The sequence below is a fragment of the Nilaparvata lugens genome, chromosome 2 (assembly GCF_014356525.2).
Source record: "Nilaparvata lugens isolate BPH chromosome 2, ASM1435652v1, whole genome shotgun sequence".
Lineage (NCBI taxonomy): Eukaryota > Metazoa > Arthropoda > Insecta > Hemiptera > Delphacidae > Nilaparvata > Nilaparvata lugens.
Window position 1 is genome coordinate 14026809 of NC_052505.1, and position 18633 is coordinate 14045441.

An 18633-nucleotide genomic window follows, 5' to 3' on the forward strand; every position below is an offset into this window, starting at 1 on the left:
GATTGATTACAAAAACCATGCCTGATTCTAGAAATACTAGAATATTTTCACCTTATCAGTAGAGACAAACTCAATCATCTAATTTCAAATTATTTGAATAAAAATCCTTTTCATGAGAAAGAAAAGGAGGTATAAATGAAGATTATAGAGCCTAATGTGTAAACGAAACAATCAAATTTATTCATATCACTTGAGATTAGAGATTAGCTCATACAGTAATTCCACTATGTTTTATACACTATTCACCGTTACATGAATGAGAAAAATTGAAAATAAGATATCATTATTATGAGTTAGAGAGAAGTAAGATGAAAATGAAAGATAAATGAGATCTATTTATTGCATCTTGTTAATGAATGTTTTTGAATTGGATTATTACCTAAACAATGACAGAAATTTTCTCGTTTTGCTAGGTAGGTACCGTTAAGCTGCATTTACACCAAAGTTATTAACAAAATGTTTATTTCTCCGTCTTTTCAGAGTCTATTAGATTGAACATAACTTATCATACACATGATGAACATATGTGTTTGTCAAGTTTCGTTTAATCTAATAGATTCTATAAGGACGGAAAAATAAACATTTTCTTAATATTTTTCAATTCAATTTTCAATTCAAAAAAATAATTTATTCCGCACAACATAATATTATTACAAAAACATTGTACTATCTAACAATACAAAAAAATACTAATGTAAAATTATATGTTTTGCTTCAGATGACAAAAACATAAAGCGAAATAAATATGAGCACACCTAGGCATAAGCCCTATTGGAGTGCACTTCTCTTAAAAATAAAATAAATTTAAAGACTAGAGTAGTAGGACCGCTACGCTCTACACATGAAATAAATTTTATTTATGTGAAAATAGTTAATTATAAATTTACCAGTGTTACGGTCTTCATAATGCGTATTATACAGGTCTTCATAATCTATTATAACAATTGTAATGTTATTGGCTGAATTTCCATTGATTTTCATGGAAAAAATTAAGTTAAATGGAAAAAATAATATAGTAAAATAAATAAAATTATTCAAAAATGTTTTTAGTGGACAGTGAATTAAATTATGAAAACAGAAAGACAGGGAAAAAACCACTGACTCAAGAATAAGATTATACTGCCTAATATTTATACTAATGTACAATCCTCAAAAAAGATTCACAGTCATTCAATGTGAACAGATAGAACTTCAAACTTTTAAGAAATATATTGAATGGGACTGAGGTATTAAATTTTCTTGAAATTAAATTAAACATTCTAGGTGCATTGAAAGAAAATGAATGTTGAAAAATTGTTAAATTAGATTGGGGAACTTGAACTAAAACCCGTCTGAAGTCATATCTGATATCCCGAGTAAGGTTTGCATTGAGGCTTCTTTGAAAGAATAGCTTTAGTACTTTGAAAACATAGAGATTTCTGATTGGAAGTATCTTAAGCTGAAAAAACAGTGGCCAAGAATGATCAGTTCTGAGTGATCTGGTAATTATACGTATAAATGATTTTTGAAAAATAATTATGGGATTCAGTGTTGTGACATAGGTTCCACCCCACAAAACAATACCATAGCTCATACGAGAGTTAATAAGTGCATGGTAAGCATTCAATAATACACGTGTAGGACACAAATCACGTAGCATGTAAAAGCTCCTTATTCCTCTACAAAACTCCTTTTTCAATTTCGCCACATGATTTTTCCAAGACAATAAAGAGTCGATAACTAAACCTAAGTATTTAAAAGTATTCACAATGTTGATTGTTAGACAGTTACAGTTATTAACAACAGAGCAGGAATAGCTATGATAACACAGATCTGTATCAAAAAATAAATTTCCCCTCAAGTTAAAGATCATGTACTTAGTTTTTTCACTTAAAACCATGAAATTTTTGCTGAACCAATAATTCAAGACTCTTAAATCAGCGCTCATTCTTGTGTATATTGTATTGCATGCTACATCTGAATATGTGAGTGCAGTATCATCTGCAAAAGCAGTCAACCTTCCATTCAATTTTGCATCACATAAATCATTTATATAAACAAGAAATAGAATAGGTCCCAAGACTGAACCTTGGGGCACACCATAATCTATATTCTTGAAACTACTGTAGCATCCCCCTACCCTCACACACTGCTTTCTGTTTCGAAGATAGCTATGAAACCACTTGTATGGTAAGCCTCGTACCCCAGCTGCATATAACTTATTTAATAAAATTGAATGATCCACTGTATCAAAGGCTTTAGTGATATCTAGATATAATGCTGAACATTTTTTACCCTCATTTATACTCTCATAGATATCCTCAAAAAATGAAACTAAAGCATCTTCGGTACTCAGGCCCTCTCTGAAACCAAATTGATTTTTACTAAGATAATCTATTTTTTTGAAAAAACCTATCAATCTAATTTTTATAATCTTTTCAAAAATCTTGGTGAAAACTGACAATAGAGATATTGGACGGTAACAATTTGGTTTCTCTCTGCTGCCCTGTTTGAAAAGTGGGATTACAATAGCAACCTTCAAGCAGTCAGGGAATTCACCACTCATCATGCTCCAATTAAAAAGCCTACTCAAAACACCAGCAATCTGAATGGAAATTCTCTTAACAATGTAACTGCTTATATTGTCAAACCCGGGAGCTTATTGTTTTTCAAACCGGCTATTATCTTGAGAATTTCAGTTTCATTAGTGGGAATGAAAAACAAGGAATGCAAAATATTTTTATACTTGAAATGGGAATTAAATACTGCATTATTCTCTACATTAATAATTGAATGTCTTAACTGTTGCGGTATTTTAATGAAAAATGAATTAAACTCTGTTGCAATACGTTTTTTATCAGTGATTGTCTCTGAATTGATTTCTAAACTTATAACATCATGCTTTGATTCCCGATCTCCTATCAAGCTGTTTACTATTCTCCATTGAGTTTTTAAATTACCTGAGCAATTATCAAATTTTTTCAAGTAGTACTGCTCTTTTGCTTTTCTCAGATCGGATTTTAATTTATTTCTGAATGTTCTGTAATATTCTTTCAAATTTAAATCATGTGGTCTTGAAATCGTAAGTTTGTACAGTTTTTTCCTTCTATTGATTCCTTTAAATAAATAGTCAGAAATCCATGGAGTTAATTTATTATTGATAAAAACACTTTTTCGGGGTCTATTGCATTTACACTTATCTATTGAGTCTGATAATAGCTTGGTGAACGAATCGAAAGCAGCTGAGACGGAGTTCTTATCTAAGACGCTCTCCCATTGCAAACTTTGTAACTCTACTTTCAGTTGATCGAAATCAATCACAAGGCTGCTTCTTTCCGTGGAATCTTTAACGTGATAACGTTTTCTTATATCTAGCTCTAGACGTACCATTGAATGGTCAGTAATTCCAAGGTGCAGTACTTTAGCATTGTAATCAACTAATTGTTTTATTTGGTTGAATCGGATGAAACAATGATCTAAACAACTCTGACTATCACCAACTATTCTTGTAGGCTCATTTATAAGGCAGTCTAATCCGTGGCTAGCCATCTGGTTAAGATAAGAATCAGCTACTCTATCATCAAGCAGTAAATTGCAATTTATATCTCCGGTGAAAATAATATCCTTTCCTTTTAGAGAAGCTATCATGCAATCGATATCATCGAGAAATTCCTGTATCGGAATACTATGTAAACGAAATGTATACTATGTAACTACTATGTACTATATAATATACTATGGAATACTATGTAAACGTTAATAATAACTGTGACAAATTAATAATTTAATTAAAATAATAATTTGCAGACAAATTAATAATAGTTTTGTTATTTTAAATATCACCTTCAAATAACAAAACTATTAGTAAACATTTATTTGAAATTTATTTTTATAACCTGACGATGGTGTGTTCGATCATCGATCACCGTATCTAGTAGTTATAATTTGTATTCTTTTTCTATTATTTTATTAATTTCAAAGGGTACTATAATTCTATTTTGGAAATACAAGAAAGTAGCCCTGAATTCATACATTTCAAAATTAGTATTAACAAAATTGGATTACTCAACATTAAGTGAAACGTTTTTTAACAAAAGCTAGTTTCGTATACAACCTCTTATATTTTTTTATGAACTACCTCTTATACACATACCGTCCTATACAATCTCTTATATACAGTACTAAGTTAGTCAAACGTTTCGCGCGCATTTATGTTGCATAAAAACAAAAGAAATTGCGCGCGCAAGTGTGGAGAAATAATGTAGCTGTCACTCTGGGAAATGGGGGGCTAGCGAATGTGATAAGCATACAAAGTAGGCGCAAATGGACCCCCAACAGCAGCAGTCACTTCAAACTGTCAGCGATTATTGGTGTTATTTATAAGGAATGTTGATAGTTTGAATATTTAATATCACTATTAATTATTATAGTGACGTCATGTGTCAGAATTGGTTGACTGGAAAGCATTTGTTATCTAGTTATAGTTATCTATATAAGAGATGCTGACAGTTTTAAGTCAATCTCACTACTGTATATAGAACTACCCACAGCGTTGTTGGCCAAAATTCGAGCTCATCATTTTTTGCTGCCGCCATAACTTTTATAAATGTGGCGGGAATTTCAAATGGGCGGCTCTTTGTCAATGTCACTATACATCTGCACTTGACTTCGACTTGATCTTGTCTTTTTCTTGGCTTGATCTTGACTTGATCTTGTCTTGATCTTGTCTTGGTCTTGGCTTGATCTTGACTTGTTCTTGACTTGATCTTGTCTTGATATTGTCTTGATCTTGACTTGATCTTGATTTGACCATGACTTCTGTAGATTTTGAATTAATCTTGTCTTGGTCTGACTCAAACACAAAGGTGAGAAATATTTGTGACATTATGAAAAATGTTTGTAGCCCATGAACGATATTGCAACGGTGCCGAGGTAGAAAAGGATAGAGCTATCTGCTTTGTCAAATTATAATAACCTATTTTTAGACAATTTATATCCAAATTTGGGAAAGGAACAGTTTTGAGCTTCAAGCCTGTTGTTCCTTTCCTAATCATTCATAGTTGAGAATTGTATTGTATCAATGAATAAATAAAACAAATGATAATAAATAAAAATAATCACATCACAAATTTCAAAACGAGCAAAGTATCTTTCAAAGTATTATTAATTTAAGTGAAAATTGCTATACAAATAAGTTTAATAAATCTCAAACGCACTTCTGACGTCACAAATTAAGATTTTATTATAAGATTATAAATATTTGAATGAAAGCTTTTTCAATTTTATTCAATATTTATCTTTTGTATTCTATTCCATTCATATTTCAAACAGTCTGAAGCGAGGCCCACTCTATGTATAATATTCTCTAGTTCAGACTCCTTGTGTGGGCTGGATTCATGAAAGGAATAAATTTGCTTGCGCAAAAGTCTTTGGAGATGAATGATTACAAATGATTCTTTCGCAGATTCAGACAGACATTGACGTACTATATTCAATGTCAATAAAAATGAATAATTCGAGGTTATTGCGTTCATTTTCGAAGTAAAATGCGAGGGATAAAATCCTTGAGTAGCTGTTCCAATTCTTTTTGGAAATCCAAAACTTGAATAATTTGATCATTCATTGCGCACAAAACTGACGCATGAAGTTATTATTCACATAAGAACTGTAGTGCGAGATTCAATTGAATCTGTCAACGTTCTCTATGAATAACTTCAATGCTCACAGTTTAATCTTACAGGGAATCTAACTTTTATAATAATTATCAATCCTACCAAAAAATATAAATAAATAGTTTTATCAAGTTTAAATAGTTTTATTTTTCCTCTCCCTATCATTTTGATAATGTACTTATTGAATAAATGATTAAAGTAATTACAATATGTTAATATATTTTTTATTCTATATCTATTCTAGGATTTAATTCAATTCAATATTATTGATTAATTTTCGTTTTTATTTTGCAGGCAAATAACGCTTACACACGGGATCAGTGGTACCACTCTATTATGTGGAAGGTGAGTGCCCACCATTAATTTTATTTCTCAATATTCATCACAAATTATTTATGAATATTTCTTGCCACAAACAATTTAGTGAGGAGGATAATAAATGAGGTATTAGAAGATTGAAATTTATAGTTTAAGCTTATTCAGTTGTGATACTTGATAATTATGTACTTATATATACTTATTTGTACTTGATATATGTCTTTGTTCTTGTCTGTTGCAGAAAAATATCTTCAAATACCGTAATATTTTAAAACGTTCCGCTAGGTCTGATGTTATAGTTAAGGAAATTAAGGTGAGCTGCGAATACGTATTATACTAAATTATTCAATTCATCTGCTTTATAATATAATTCACACATCACAGTTTTTACTGTATTATATGGATGTATTTCTCAACATTATCTCCTTATCTTTTGTCACCTCCAAATAGATTTTTAGTTTTAATTTAGGTGTTTTTCCTATTGCCATCTCTGTAATGAAGCACTCCTTATGTTTATTATAAATTCTTTTTTCAATATTGATATATCGATTAAATGGTTTATTAATTTTGTAAGTCAAGATTTATAAGATTGATATTCGTTGCAGCACATAAACCTCTGGTTTTGCTGGCAATGCCTATAAGCTAATTCTGAGAAGAATTATTTTTTTATTATAATTATTTATTTCATGTTTATGTTTAAATTAAGTATTTTAGTGGTGTTTTTGTTTTGAAAAAATTATATTGTATTATGGCAAATAAAGAATTTGAATTTGAAGTCTATTTATAGGAAAATTTTAACGAAAATGCATTTTCAAGCCTCCCTAACTAACTGAAGCTTATAAAATAAAAAAATTGATTCTCCACATATTCAAAAAACAGGCTTTGAATACCACTGAATGATATGGATTGGCTCTGCCAATATTAAATTTTGTACGGTACATGATTGTTTGATAAGGTCACATAAAATTAAATGAAGTCAACTTCTAAGAAGATCTTAATTTTAAAGAGCCATTTTTGCCAACATATTAGTTCATAAATGATTGTTATTGTAGCCTGAATGGTACAGTTTCTTATGGTTGAAAAAATAATTAGTAAAATATATTCTCTACGGTATTTTTGGTAACAATCTTATTTTACACAACTTGAGAAATAGTTTTCTTTTTGGGTCGTTTCTTCGTTGTTATTATTTAGTAATGTAGCCGGATTTTAATACAGAATTTATATCGTGTTACACATTATTTTTAATCCTTCATTTGTATCTTTGTGTTTGAAATTATGTTTTTTGTGTTTCAGAATTTAGTAGATTTCGTGAAGTCAACTCCTATTCAGGACGAGTGTGTGTCACATGTGCCTATTGAAATTGTCTCTTCTGTTTTAGAAGAGGTAAGTAGACCTACTAAGAATTACAAGTATTGAAGAATATTTTTTATACTTCATAAACCTAGGACATCAGGCTAGAACACGAGTGGTATCCTTGTCCAAAACAAGATGGTGCAGCAGCGGTGTCCGGGCTGGTGACACAAGTGGTGACCCAAAACCAAAAATGGTGACCCTGTGGTGACTCAGAAGTGGTGACCAAAACCTGGTGTCTCTAATTGGCGTGCCCCTTTTGTAAACTATAATGGAGATCCACGTTATAAAGACAGCATCTGATAAACATTGGTTTGCTATCCTTGACTGTGCATCGGACTAAGCAGATAGTTCTATCTTTTCCTAGCACAGCTCCGTTACCAAAATGCCAAATCGTTTTCGTAAGCTGTGCATGAATATAATGAACTAAAAAAATATAATAATCAGGAAATAAGAATATTTCATTTCAATTACAATAGCTTATTACTGAATCACGAGGAAAAATATTATTTTAACGAATAAAATAAATAATTATAATTTAACAAAAATCCTAAATAAATGCTGTAAATCACCCCGAAGACTGCTATTGCAGACATTGACAACAGGGTTAACAGCTAGATGGAAATTCGATGAGAACTACTATCCAAAAATTAGTTGCCAGCCCGGAATCGAACCCGGTACCTCCCAATTGCTAGTCAGGAATGCTTACCCTTACACCAAACTGACAATCTCTGGATAGCAGCGCTCATTTTATAAAAAATGGTGAATAAAATAAACCTATTCGAGATAGATTTGATCTTTATTAACATGAATTAACAATTAATATTAGGGTGTAACCACATTGTGAGATGTGCAAGTGCACGTCAGATCATGCAAGAGCCGTAAAACAAAATCTGGAAAGAGCCATTGAAACACGTTTCAACCAAGTGCAATCAGCAAGTGCACGCGTTCAGTGTGAGCAATGTACCTGAAATACATTAAATATATTCTAGGTACCTGAGTGTGAGTGTTCCTATTGCTCTTTCAAGATTATGTTTCTCAGCTGCGCATGTTTCTCATACATGACCAAGCGTGCACTTATATGCATCCAATGTGATCACACATTGTTAGACAGAGTTAGTCAGTTTCTGTCTACTAACGTTGTTAAGCTCAGTCCAGACGCTCAAGTTTAGCTTCAGTCTTGCTCAAGCAAAATTCGGAGAATGTAAGTCGTTGCGTCTGGACTGTAAAACGGATGGATCTTCAAGCTTAAGTCGTCAAACTTAAAATGTATCGGCCGGGAATCTTATTTCATCAAACTGTCCGTCTTTTGCCTATCCATCAAAACCTCAATCGCGTAAAAATGGAGATAGAGAAATTGTGATTTCAGATTCGGATTCAGAACCCTCAAATTAATAAAATGCCTCGCGAGTACTTGAAAATAAGCAAGTTTTTTCATCGATTGTATAACGCCATTTAACCCTTTCTTCTTTCTTGATTCTCATGATTCTCTCAGAATTTTATGTTGAAATTTACTATCATGATATATTAAGATGTACTATATTGCTGATAAGAATACTATCTAAAAAATTTCAATCCATTTACAATATCTGTGTCTCGAGATATGACATGTAAGCAAAGCCATTTAGCGATCAACAGTAATATTTTTGTCATTATTATGTTAAATATAGCAATATCCAGTGGTTGAATCAGCGGAAAATACGATATAATTATTACTCATCTACCGGAGATATAATCATGTCAACCGTATACAATTCAGGCTCAATAAACCATATATATCAAGAACTGAGCTCAAGACGGATGCGTGTGGACGAAATTTTACATCCGTCTTTTGCTTGAACCAAACTATTCATCTTTTGCTTGAGCAAAAGACTGATGGTAAACTTGAGCGTTTGAAATGTCAGCCGTTCGTTGAAACCCCGTATGAAACACATTATGATAAATGCAACCATATCTACTAAGTAAACGTGGTTTAGTGTTTAACGTAGACTGCGCATATGGCCCTATATGTGTTTTACTTTTTTCAACAAAATTTATTTATGTGATTGTTGTAGAACTCAGACAGCTGGTGTACGGAGAAGGGTATGAGTGAAGAGGTGTTGTCAGCCATGCTTCCCCTACTGGAGAACACCCCTCCCACCCCGCAGATGTGTCACGTGATGAGTGCCCACTGCACCAACCACCCCCGCTCCCCGCTCATTCATGCCGCTTTCACACCCGTCATACATCGCATACTCAAGCACAATGTCGTGAGTCAATAAATTCGTCATTATTTACATAAAAATTATTTACATCAAAGTATTTTATATTTTATATTATTATAGAAGGAGAGAGGAGTTTGATGGAAGAAGAGCCCATGTGCAAAAACCATGTTTTGATAAAAACGCTGTTAATAAGATGAACCTATTCACGTTCAAACGTTTGACACTGCATTCTTAATATCGATGTCGCATCGTTCAGAAAAAACATAGAGGTATGACAATTTGTAGACACGTTGAGAAAATGGCGGCGAATCCATTAAGCACTTTGACGGAAAAAGGGCCTGGAGTTATTAGTGCCCTTTCTCCATCAAACTCATCTTTATATTTTATTATAATTCGTTTATAAATTGAAATTTTGGATTTTATCATTCGAAAATGGTATAAAAATGTATTGATAAATTAGAAAGGATGATATGATGATAAGTAAATTATATCTGCACTAATTAATGTTTAGTTTTGAAGCATCTAAATTTAAAAATATACTTTGTGAAAATAATTAAATACTGAAAATTTTGTGAAGTGAACAACTCTAAGACTTGACCTATCTATTTATTTATTTATTTATTCAATCATTCTGAATTATACAACTTACAGAAAAGTACCACAGGCTAACGTACGCCTAAAACGGTTCCAATTCCAATTGAAATGAAATGAAAAAGATTTTATTCATCCAAAAATCAGTACAATAACAGAAAAATCGGTTTCTTATCATCGAAACATAGAAATGTACAGTAATAATGATGTAACAAAATGATAAGGCTCTTTTATAAGAATGAATAAAACAAAATTTATACAACAGTCCAAATGCAGCTAGCAAGAGGTTATGTGTCACTTCAAAATTCTTTAATTACACACTCAATTTACAATCCATGCACACAAAAATAATTTTTAAATTAAAAAAATACTTCTAAATTGAATTTCAATTTTCAATTCGGACTATGTGTAACCTTATCTAAATTTGGGAGAGGAATAGCACAAGGTTACCTTATTTTTTCTTTCCCTATCATTTTGATAATTTACTTATTGTATCAATCAATAAAGAATCAAAAGATAAAATATTTCACTAAATAAGTTATTCAACCTCATTTGAAAACCTCATTTTTCAAGAAAATAATAGTTTGAATTTTTTGAAAGATTAATAATAATAATAATAATGATTTCTGTTCACAATTTGTATTACTTCAGATTTTGAACTGAAAATGTCAATGAATTGATTGGCTCATTGTAAATCTATTTCTAAAATACGGTACGGTAATCCAAATAAACTGATAGACTGCTGAGTTTACACCAAAGTTATCAACAAAATGTTTTTTCGTCCTTATAGATTCTAATAGATTGAACATAACTTAGCATACCGTACACATGATGTGCATATGTGTTTGTCAAGTTCCGTTCAATCTAATAAGGACGGAAAAATGAACATTTTGTTGATAACTTTGGTGTAAACGCAGCTTAAATATTTTGGTGTATTCTCACTCCTTGCTGATCTCTGAATTTGATCCACTTGAAATTCTCACTGTCCTAATTCTTTTTTTCAATATCAATACTTTTTAACGAGTTATTACAATAATAGGAGTATTATTGGTAGCACCCTAATAATAATCAGTTTTTGTTCTGTTTTCAGGATTTTAGCAAATTTCCTCATACGAGAAGATTAGTTCAAGACTACATTTATGCTTTACACTCTCATAACGATGGCGTCGATGTCATACGAAGATTTGTTGCAAGGTAACTCAAGATATTTATAATTATTAAATAGGTCTCACTAAATTAAAATGCAACAATTTTAAATTTGATGTACAGAGAACGGTTCAGTTGTATAAATTATTACAGTTTTTCAAACATTTATTTGGGTATAGGCTATACGTAGATATATCGGAAAAGTACATATCCTCAGAAGTACATTATCTTAGAAATACGTATCTGGGTAAAGCCTATACGTAGATTATATCGGAGAAGTGCTTCATATCCCAGATTAGTAATCTACTATACTGAGGCTTGTTTTTTCTCTATAGCTCTTATACATCTCTATGCTCGTAACTCAGCTTTGTCAATAATAATTGTCAAAGGTTTCAAGTGGCAAAAAGTTTGATAAAAGAGAACTAAGAATGGGCTCAACATTGAACTAAAGTGAGTAGACTAGTTAATTTGGGTTAATTGAAACAGCGTATGATGCTGATTAATCTAGTTCCACTAATGACAAAGACGTTTGCTCTCCTTAATAATAAGTTACAATCACTTGAGTGAATTGGGACAAGAATAATGAGAACTGCAATATGAAATTTGTTCCATATTTTTCAATTATAAGTAAAAAGATTAAAGACTTCAAACTTTTTTATTAATTACTTCTATTTTTACTCTGACAATAACAGATGTCTTCTTTTCTGTTTAGGGCTACTTGTAATAATATAAATAGAAATACAAATCTCAGTAACCAACCCTTTTTGAATTATTAAAAAAAAAACTCAAAAAGGTTATGTTTCCTTCACTTAATAAAATTTTAATTATAATTTTAATTTTAATTTTAATTTTAATTATTATTATTATTTTGTTGATAACTTTGGTGTAAACGAAATTAGATTAATAGATTGAACAAAACTTGACAAACACATATGCACACATGTGTATGCTAAGTTATGTTTAATCTAATAGAATTTATAAGGATGGAAAAATAAACATTTTGTTGATAACTTTGGTGTAAACGCAGCTTAAATATGCTATTTTGGTGTATTTTCACTCCTTGCTGATCTCTGAATTTGATCCACTTGAAATTCTCACTGTCCTAATTCTTATTTTCCAATATCAATCATTTTTAACGAGTTATTACAATTTAAAGGAGTATTATTGGTAGCACCCTGATAATAATCAGTTTTTGTTCTGTTTTCAGGATTTTAGCAAATTTCCTCATACGAGAAGATTAGTTCAAGACTACATTTATGCTTTACACTCTCATAACGATGGCGTGGATGTCATACGAAGATTTGTTGCAAGGTAAGAAAATTCAAAATATTTATAATATTATTAAATAGGTCTCACTAAATTTAAATGCAACAATTTTAAATTTGATTTACAGAGAACGGTTCAGTTGTATAAATTACAGTTTTTCAAACATTTATTTGGGTATAGGCTATACGTAGATATATCGGGAAAGTACATATCCTCAGAAGTACATTATCTTAGAAATACGTATCTGGGTAAAGCCTATACGTAGATATATCGGAGAAGTGCTTCATATCCCAGATTAGTAATCTACTATACTGAGGCTTGTTTTTCCTCTCTAGCTCGTATACATCTCTATGCTCGTAACTCAACTTTGTCAATAATTATCGTCAAAGGTTTCAAGTGGCAAAAAGTTTGATAAAAGAGAACTAAGAATGGGCTCAACATTGAACTAAAGTGAGTAGACTAGTTAATTTGGGTTAATTGAAACAGCGTATGATGCTGATTAATCTAGTTCCACTAATGACAAAGACGTTTGCTCTCCTTAATAATAAGTTACAATCACTTGAGTGAATTGGGACAAGAATAATGAGGTATGAAATTTGTTCCATATTTTTCAATTATAAGTGAAAGATTAAACACTTGAAAGTTTTTTATTAATTACTTCTATTTCCACTCTGACAAAAACAGATGTCTTCTTTTCTGTTTAGGGCTACCTACTTGTAATAATATAAATAGAAATACAAATCTCAGTAACCAACCGTACCCTTTTTGAATTATTAAAAAAATTCAAAAAGGGTAGGTCTACTGAGATTTGTATTTCTATTTACAGATGTCTTCATTTGTCACGACGTCTCCATTGTTTTGATTATTGTATAGATCATTGCTTTAGATTTATAAACTTAATCACTTAAGAACTCTTTTTCATTTGCCATATTTATTAATTATTATGAGATACTAATATTATAGACACTATTAATTATGAGATTCTTGAGAACTAAACAATAATATATATTTACCATGAAAACTTGAATAGGTAATAATAAATAAAAATCAAGAGACAGTCAAACTAGAGGTCGAGTTGGGGTAGAATTCTCTTGTGCTTGCGCGAAAACGTAGTTTGTCCTGGTAGTTTGCACAAATGGCTTAAGCAGTATTTAAACGCTCATTCCAATACTCCAAACGCAAGCCGATTTTCTGTCAGAACAGAATTTTCTCAAGCCAGATTTGTTGGATTGCGCAAGCCTCAAGCCACCGTTCACACGCAGCAATTCAACTGCGCAAATGGCTTGAGCGTCTAAATCCGGCTTTATAGGGCTACTCTTGAATAGAAATAAAAAATAAACAATTAAAAAAAGGGTACTTGGATTTTTCTTTTTTCTTTCTTTCTAAATAGTGATTATCTTGCGGTAGCCAAGTACCGAATATAAACTCTCACTTTTTACAGACATGTTTATTTTGAAAAGTTCGCTCAATGCTGAACACTTTAGATAACCATGCAACTAATTAGCGTTGTATTTGCAGTGTGCACGGCCCCACATCCGGTTGCCCACACCCGCGCGTTCTACCCAACCTGATCTCGGTGTGCCTGGCCGCCCTGTTCGCGGAGTACGAAGTGCCTTCCATGCTGCAGCGACGCAATCTGCTCTCTGGCTCACCCGACACCAAAACTGATGAAACTGAACTTAGCTCCATTGTCAACTGCTACCTCAATGTCTTTCACAATGTGTGAGTACTCGACATAAATAAACTCCATGTAGTAGCATATTTAGTGAGGTCCACGTTACTAGTAGTTCTGTGAACAGTAGACCTCGCGCAGTTATAAACCACAGCCTCCTCTTATACTGTCCATCAGAGTAAATCCTGTCTGTCTGTCGTGTCGGCGAGATATCGGTGTGAAAGCGGATAATGGCTGTTGGGGTTGGTGTATCAAAAATGCTAACATCAAAAGCTAATCTCCTTCAAGACATACTGGCAACAGGACAGCCCGAGTGCAAAGCAGAGCAAGTTCGAGAGACAATACTATGTTGTTTTACAATACTACGTGCGATAACGCATGCAATCAATAGTTCATTTAATATAGTGCATAAAAATTGCATTCATGAGGCATGCAATTATTAGTCTACACAGCTGCTGATTTTTTACCAAGTTACATTGAGATATTGAATTGCATGCGTCATGGCATGCGATTTATAATCCACTCGACAGCTGATTTATTAGGATGAATAATTCTATAGTCTGATTTTTACGTTAGTAGACAGTTGACTATAATTGACCGAGCGAAGTGAGGTTTAAGATTCAAGTCGACGGTTTGGCATTTCTCTTAATGTTTAAATGTTTATATGTTTTTATGTTGCGCATTTACGGCGAAACGCGGTAATAGATTTTCATGAAATTTGACAGGTATGTTCCTTTTTAAATTGCACGTCGACGTATATACAAGGTTTTTGAATATTTTGCATTTCAAGGATAATATAAAAGGAAAAATGAGCCTCCTTCATACGCCAATATTAGAGTAAAAATCAGACTATAGAATTATTCATCATAAATCAGCTGTCTAGTGGACTATAATACCACCCGTTCAAAAACATCGAACATTTTGAAAATGTAACTTTCCATCAACGTTAGTAGACAGTTGACTATAATACTACCCGTTCAAAAACATCGAACATCTTGAAAATGTATCTTTCCATCAACGTTAGTAGACAGTTGATTATAATACTACCCGTTCAAAAACATCGAACATCTTGAAAATGTATCTTTCCATCAACGTTGTAGACAGTTGCAGCCAGACCTGATAACAGCGCTCACACACACATTCCGGCGGGACGACACGTCACGGTACGATAGGACAGAGAGCTCTATGTTTATTTAGGATTTTTTGAATGTTGAGTGACACATAACCTAGCTACATTTTTGGACTGTTGTATAAATTAGAATTGGAACCGTTTTGGGCTTATAAGCCTGTGGTACTTTTCTGTAAGTTGTGTAATTTTGAATGATTGAATAAATACAAACGCTTTTTGAATAAATAAATAAATACAGGATTTTTTCTAGACATTTTAAATTAATAAACTATTTATTAATTTTTGAGAAAAAATAACAACAGGTCAATGTAACTTACTGAGCGCGAGGTCTACTGTTCACAGAACTACTAGTTTAAAGCTCCATGCCTCCATTACAGAATACATGTATTCTGTGCGTCCATGACAACTTTCCTCAGATAGAAGTGATGACAAACAGTGCTAACACCACTCATACCAACAATGGTGTGGAATTCAAATTTTGCGTTTTTTGGGGGGGAAACTTTATACATATGGACAAAATGCATTGATTTTGTGTTGATTTGTTGACAGTTGTGAGTACGACGATTGGCTGCCCGGTTTGGCCCAGCTGCTTCAGCCAATCCCGTTCCCGGACACGGCGCTGGCGAGTGCGGCGTTCGTGCGTCGAGTGTCGGGCGTGGTGAGTCGAGTGGGTCGCGACGCTCGTTGCAGCTCGCACCAGTGTGTGTTGGGCGTGCGCCACTCCAAGCCGGGTTGGTTCGACCTCCTCTGTCCGCAGAGCATCGCCTGTGTCGACGAGGGACAACTGTGGGGTCAGATGGTCAGTGTTATTACAATTTGCAATCATTTGAACTCGATCACGTTGTTAAAATTAATTGAACGAACGTTGTGAGCTGTTATTGATGAATAGAGCCTCAAGTCCCATCCGTGGGTATGTTTGTTCGACGATTACTATTGATTGATTTCATCAATCTTCTCCAAATCTTCAACATACAGATGAAATATCTCGATGTGTTGTTTTTATGAACTGCTCTACCTACCTACCTCATGCACGAGAAAGAGGCTACAAAGTCCATTTTCAAGGATGGGGTGGACCCCTCATTAGTTTCTCAGAAAGGAGACTCATTCCAGTTAATAAAGCCGATAAATAACTATACAGGGCATGAATTTGAAAAAATCGGTCAAGTAATTTTTGAAAAAATCGTGAAACACATGTTTTTTTAGTGATTATCCGCCATTTTTCTCAATAATATTACGGAGCTCCTGAAATTTTCCCAGAAATGAGGCTCATGTCAGTTGATAGGGCTAATAAATAGCTATCCATGGTATAAATTTGAAGAAAATCGTTAGAGTCGTTTCCGAGAAAACCGTGAAAAACATGGTTTTTTAGTGATTATCCGCCATTTTTCTCAATAATATTACGGAGCTCCTGAAATTTTCCCAGAAATGAGACTCATGTCAGTTGATAGGGCTTATATCCATGGTATGAATTTTAAGAAAATCGTTCGAGCCGTTTTCGAGAAAACCGTGAAAAACATGGTTTTTTAGTGATTATCCGCCATTTTTCTCAATAATATTACGGAGCTCCTGAAATTTTCCTAGAAATGAGACTCATGTCAGTTGATAGGGCTTATAAATAGCTATCCATGGTATAAATTTGAAGAAAATCGTTAGAGCCATTTTCGAGAAAAACGTGAAAAACATGGTTTTTAGTAATTATCCGCCATTTTTCCGCCATCTTGGATTGAATTTTATTGAATTTCTTATTGTCGGGTCCTCATGGTATAAGGACCTTAAGTTTAAAATTTCAAGTCAATCGGTTAATTAGGAATGGAGTTATCGTGTTCACAGACATACACACATACACACACACACACACATACACACACACACACATACACACACACACACATACACACACACAGACCAATACCCAAAAATCATGTTTTTGGACTCAGGGCACCTTGAAACGTATAGAAAACTTGAAATTGGGGTACCTTAATTTTTTTTGGAAAGCAATACTTTCCTTAGTGCAGGGACACACGATCCGGCGACATCGCCGTCCGGCGTTTTCGCCGGACCCGGCGGCAATTAGCATTCAGAACACACGACAGACGGCGAAGCTGCCGTCCGGCGTTTTTGCCGGATCATTTAGATACATTTCAGTATAATAAATGGAGTACAACATTTCAAAATTAACTTACACATATTATGTTGTCGCGTAATTAAAATTATCCTACAAATCTCATGAAAATCTATCAAATCATTTGTCTGAAAATGTTGTAATAGCTTGGAACTGTGGTTTAGGCGTATTCACCTTCTAATTCACGTTTTGCTACAATAAAAAATTGATAAGATACGAAAAACTGGTATATAATATTAACTGTTAATTCTTGATAAAAATAAGCAATTATATTTTAACAAACTGATCGAATTGATATAACATTCCCCGTTAGTCATTGTAGGTAACTACTGTATCGTCGTCTTGTAGTTCCCCGTTACTTATAATGTATTTTTAAAATGACAATGCGTTGCTCCTTTGTTGACCGAGCGAAGTGAGGTCTAAGATTCAAGTCGACGGTTTGGCATTTCTCTTTATGTTTAAATGTTTATATGTTGTGCATTTATGGCGAAACGCGGTAATAGATTTTCATGAAATTTGACAGGTATGTTCCTTTTTAAATAGCGCGTCGACGTATATACAAAGTTTTTGGAAATTTTGCATTTCAAGGATAATATAAAAGGAAAAAGGAGCCTCCTTCATACGCCAATATTAGAGTAAAAATCAGACTATAGAATTATTCATCATAAATCAGCTGTCTAGTGGACTATAATACTACCCGTTCAAAAACATCGAACATCTTGAAAATGTATCTTTCCATCAACGTTAGTAGACAATTGACTATAATACATACTACCCGTTCAAAAACATCGAACATTTTGAAAATGTAACTTTCCATCAACGTTAGTAGACAGTTGACTATAATACTACCCGTTCAAAAACATCGAACATCTTGAAAATTGTATCTTTCCATCAACGTTGTAGACAGTTGCAGCCAGACATAACAGCGCTCACACTCACATTCCGGGACGACACGTCACCGTACGATAGGACAGATAGCTCTATGTTTATTTAGGACATTTTTCTAGACATTTTAAATTAAAAAACTATTTATTAATTTTTGAGAAAAAATAACAACAGGTCAATGTAACTTACTGAGCGCGAGGTCTACTGTTCACAGAACTACTAGTTTAAAGCTCCATGCCTCCATTACAGAATACATGTATTCTGTGCGTCTATGACAACTTTCCTCAGATAGAAGTGAT

The 18633-nt window shown here is 33.0% G+C and overlaps 1 protein-coding gene across 4 annotated transcripts in view; it reads left to right on the top strand.

Moving 5' to 3' along the window:
* The window catches only part of LOC111056590 (C-Maf-inducing protein), an 89716-nt gene that overhangs the window by 58634 nt on the left and 12449 nt on the right, over positions 1–18633 (top strand). The window contains exons 4-10 of one of the 4 annotated variants that reach the window (XM_039420608.1): positions 5946–5996; positions 6211–6282; positions 7263–7352; positions 9374–9568; positions 12468–12571; positions 14045–14248; positions 15877–16126. In XM_039420608.1, the coding sequence (XP_039276542.1) occupies positions 5946–5996; positions 6211–6282; positions 7263–7352; positions 9374–9568; positions 12468–12571; positions 14045–14248; positions 15877–16126 (966 nt within the window). Of the gene's footprint in view, positions 1–5945; positions 5997–6210; positions 6283–7262; positions 7353–9373; positions 9569–11204; positions 11309–12467; positions 12572–14044; positions 14249–15876; positions 16127–18633 lie in introns of all 4 variants that reach the window. The other 3 variants (XM_039420607.1, XM_022343972.2, XM_039420606.1) reach the window with 3 other exon arrangements.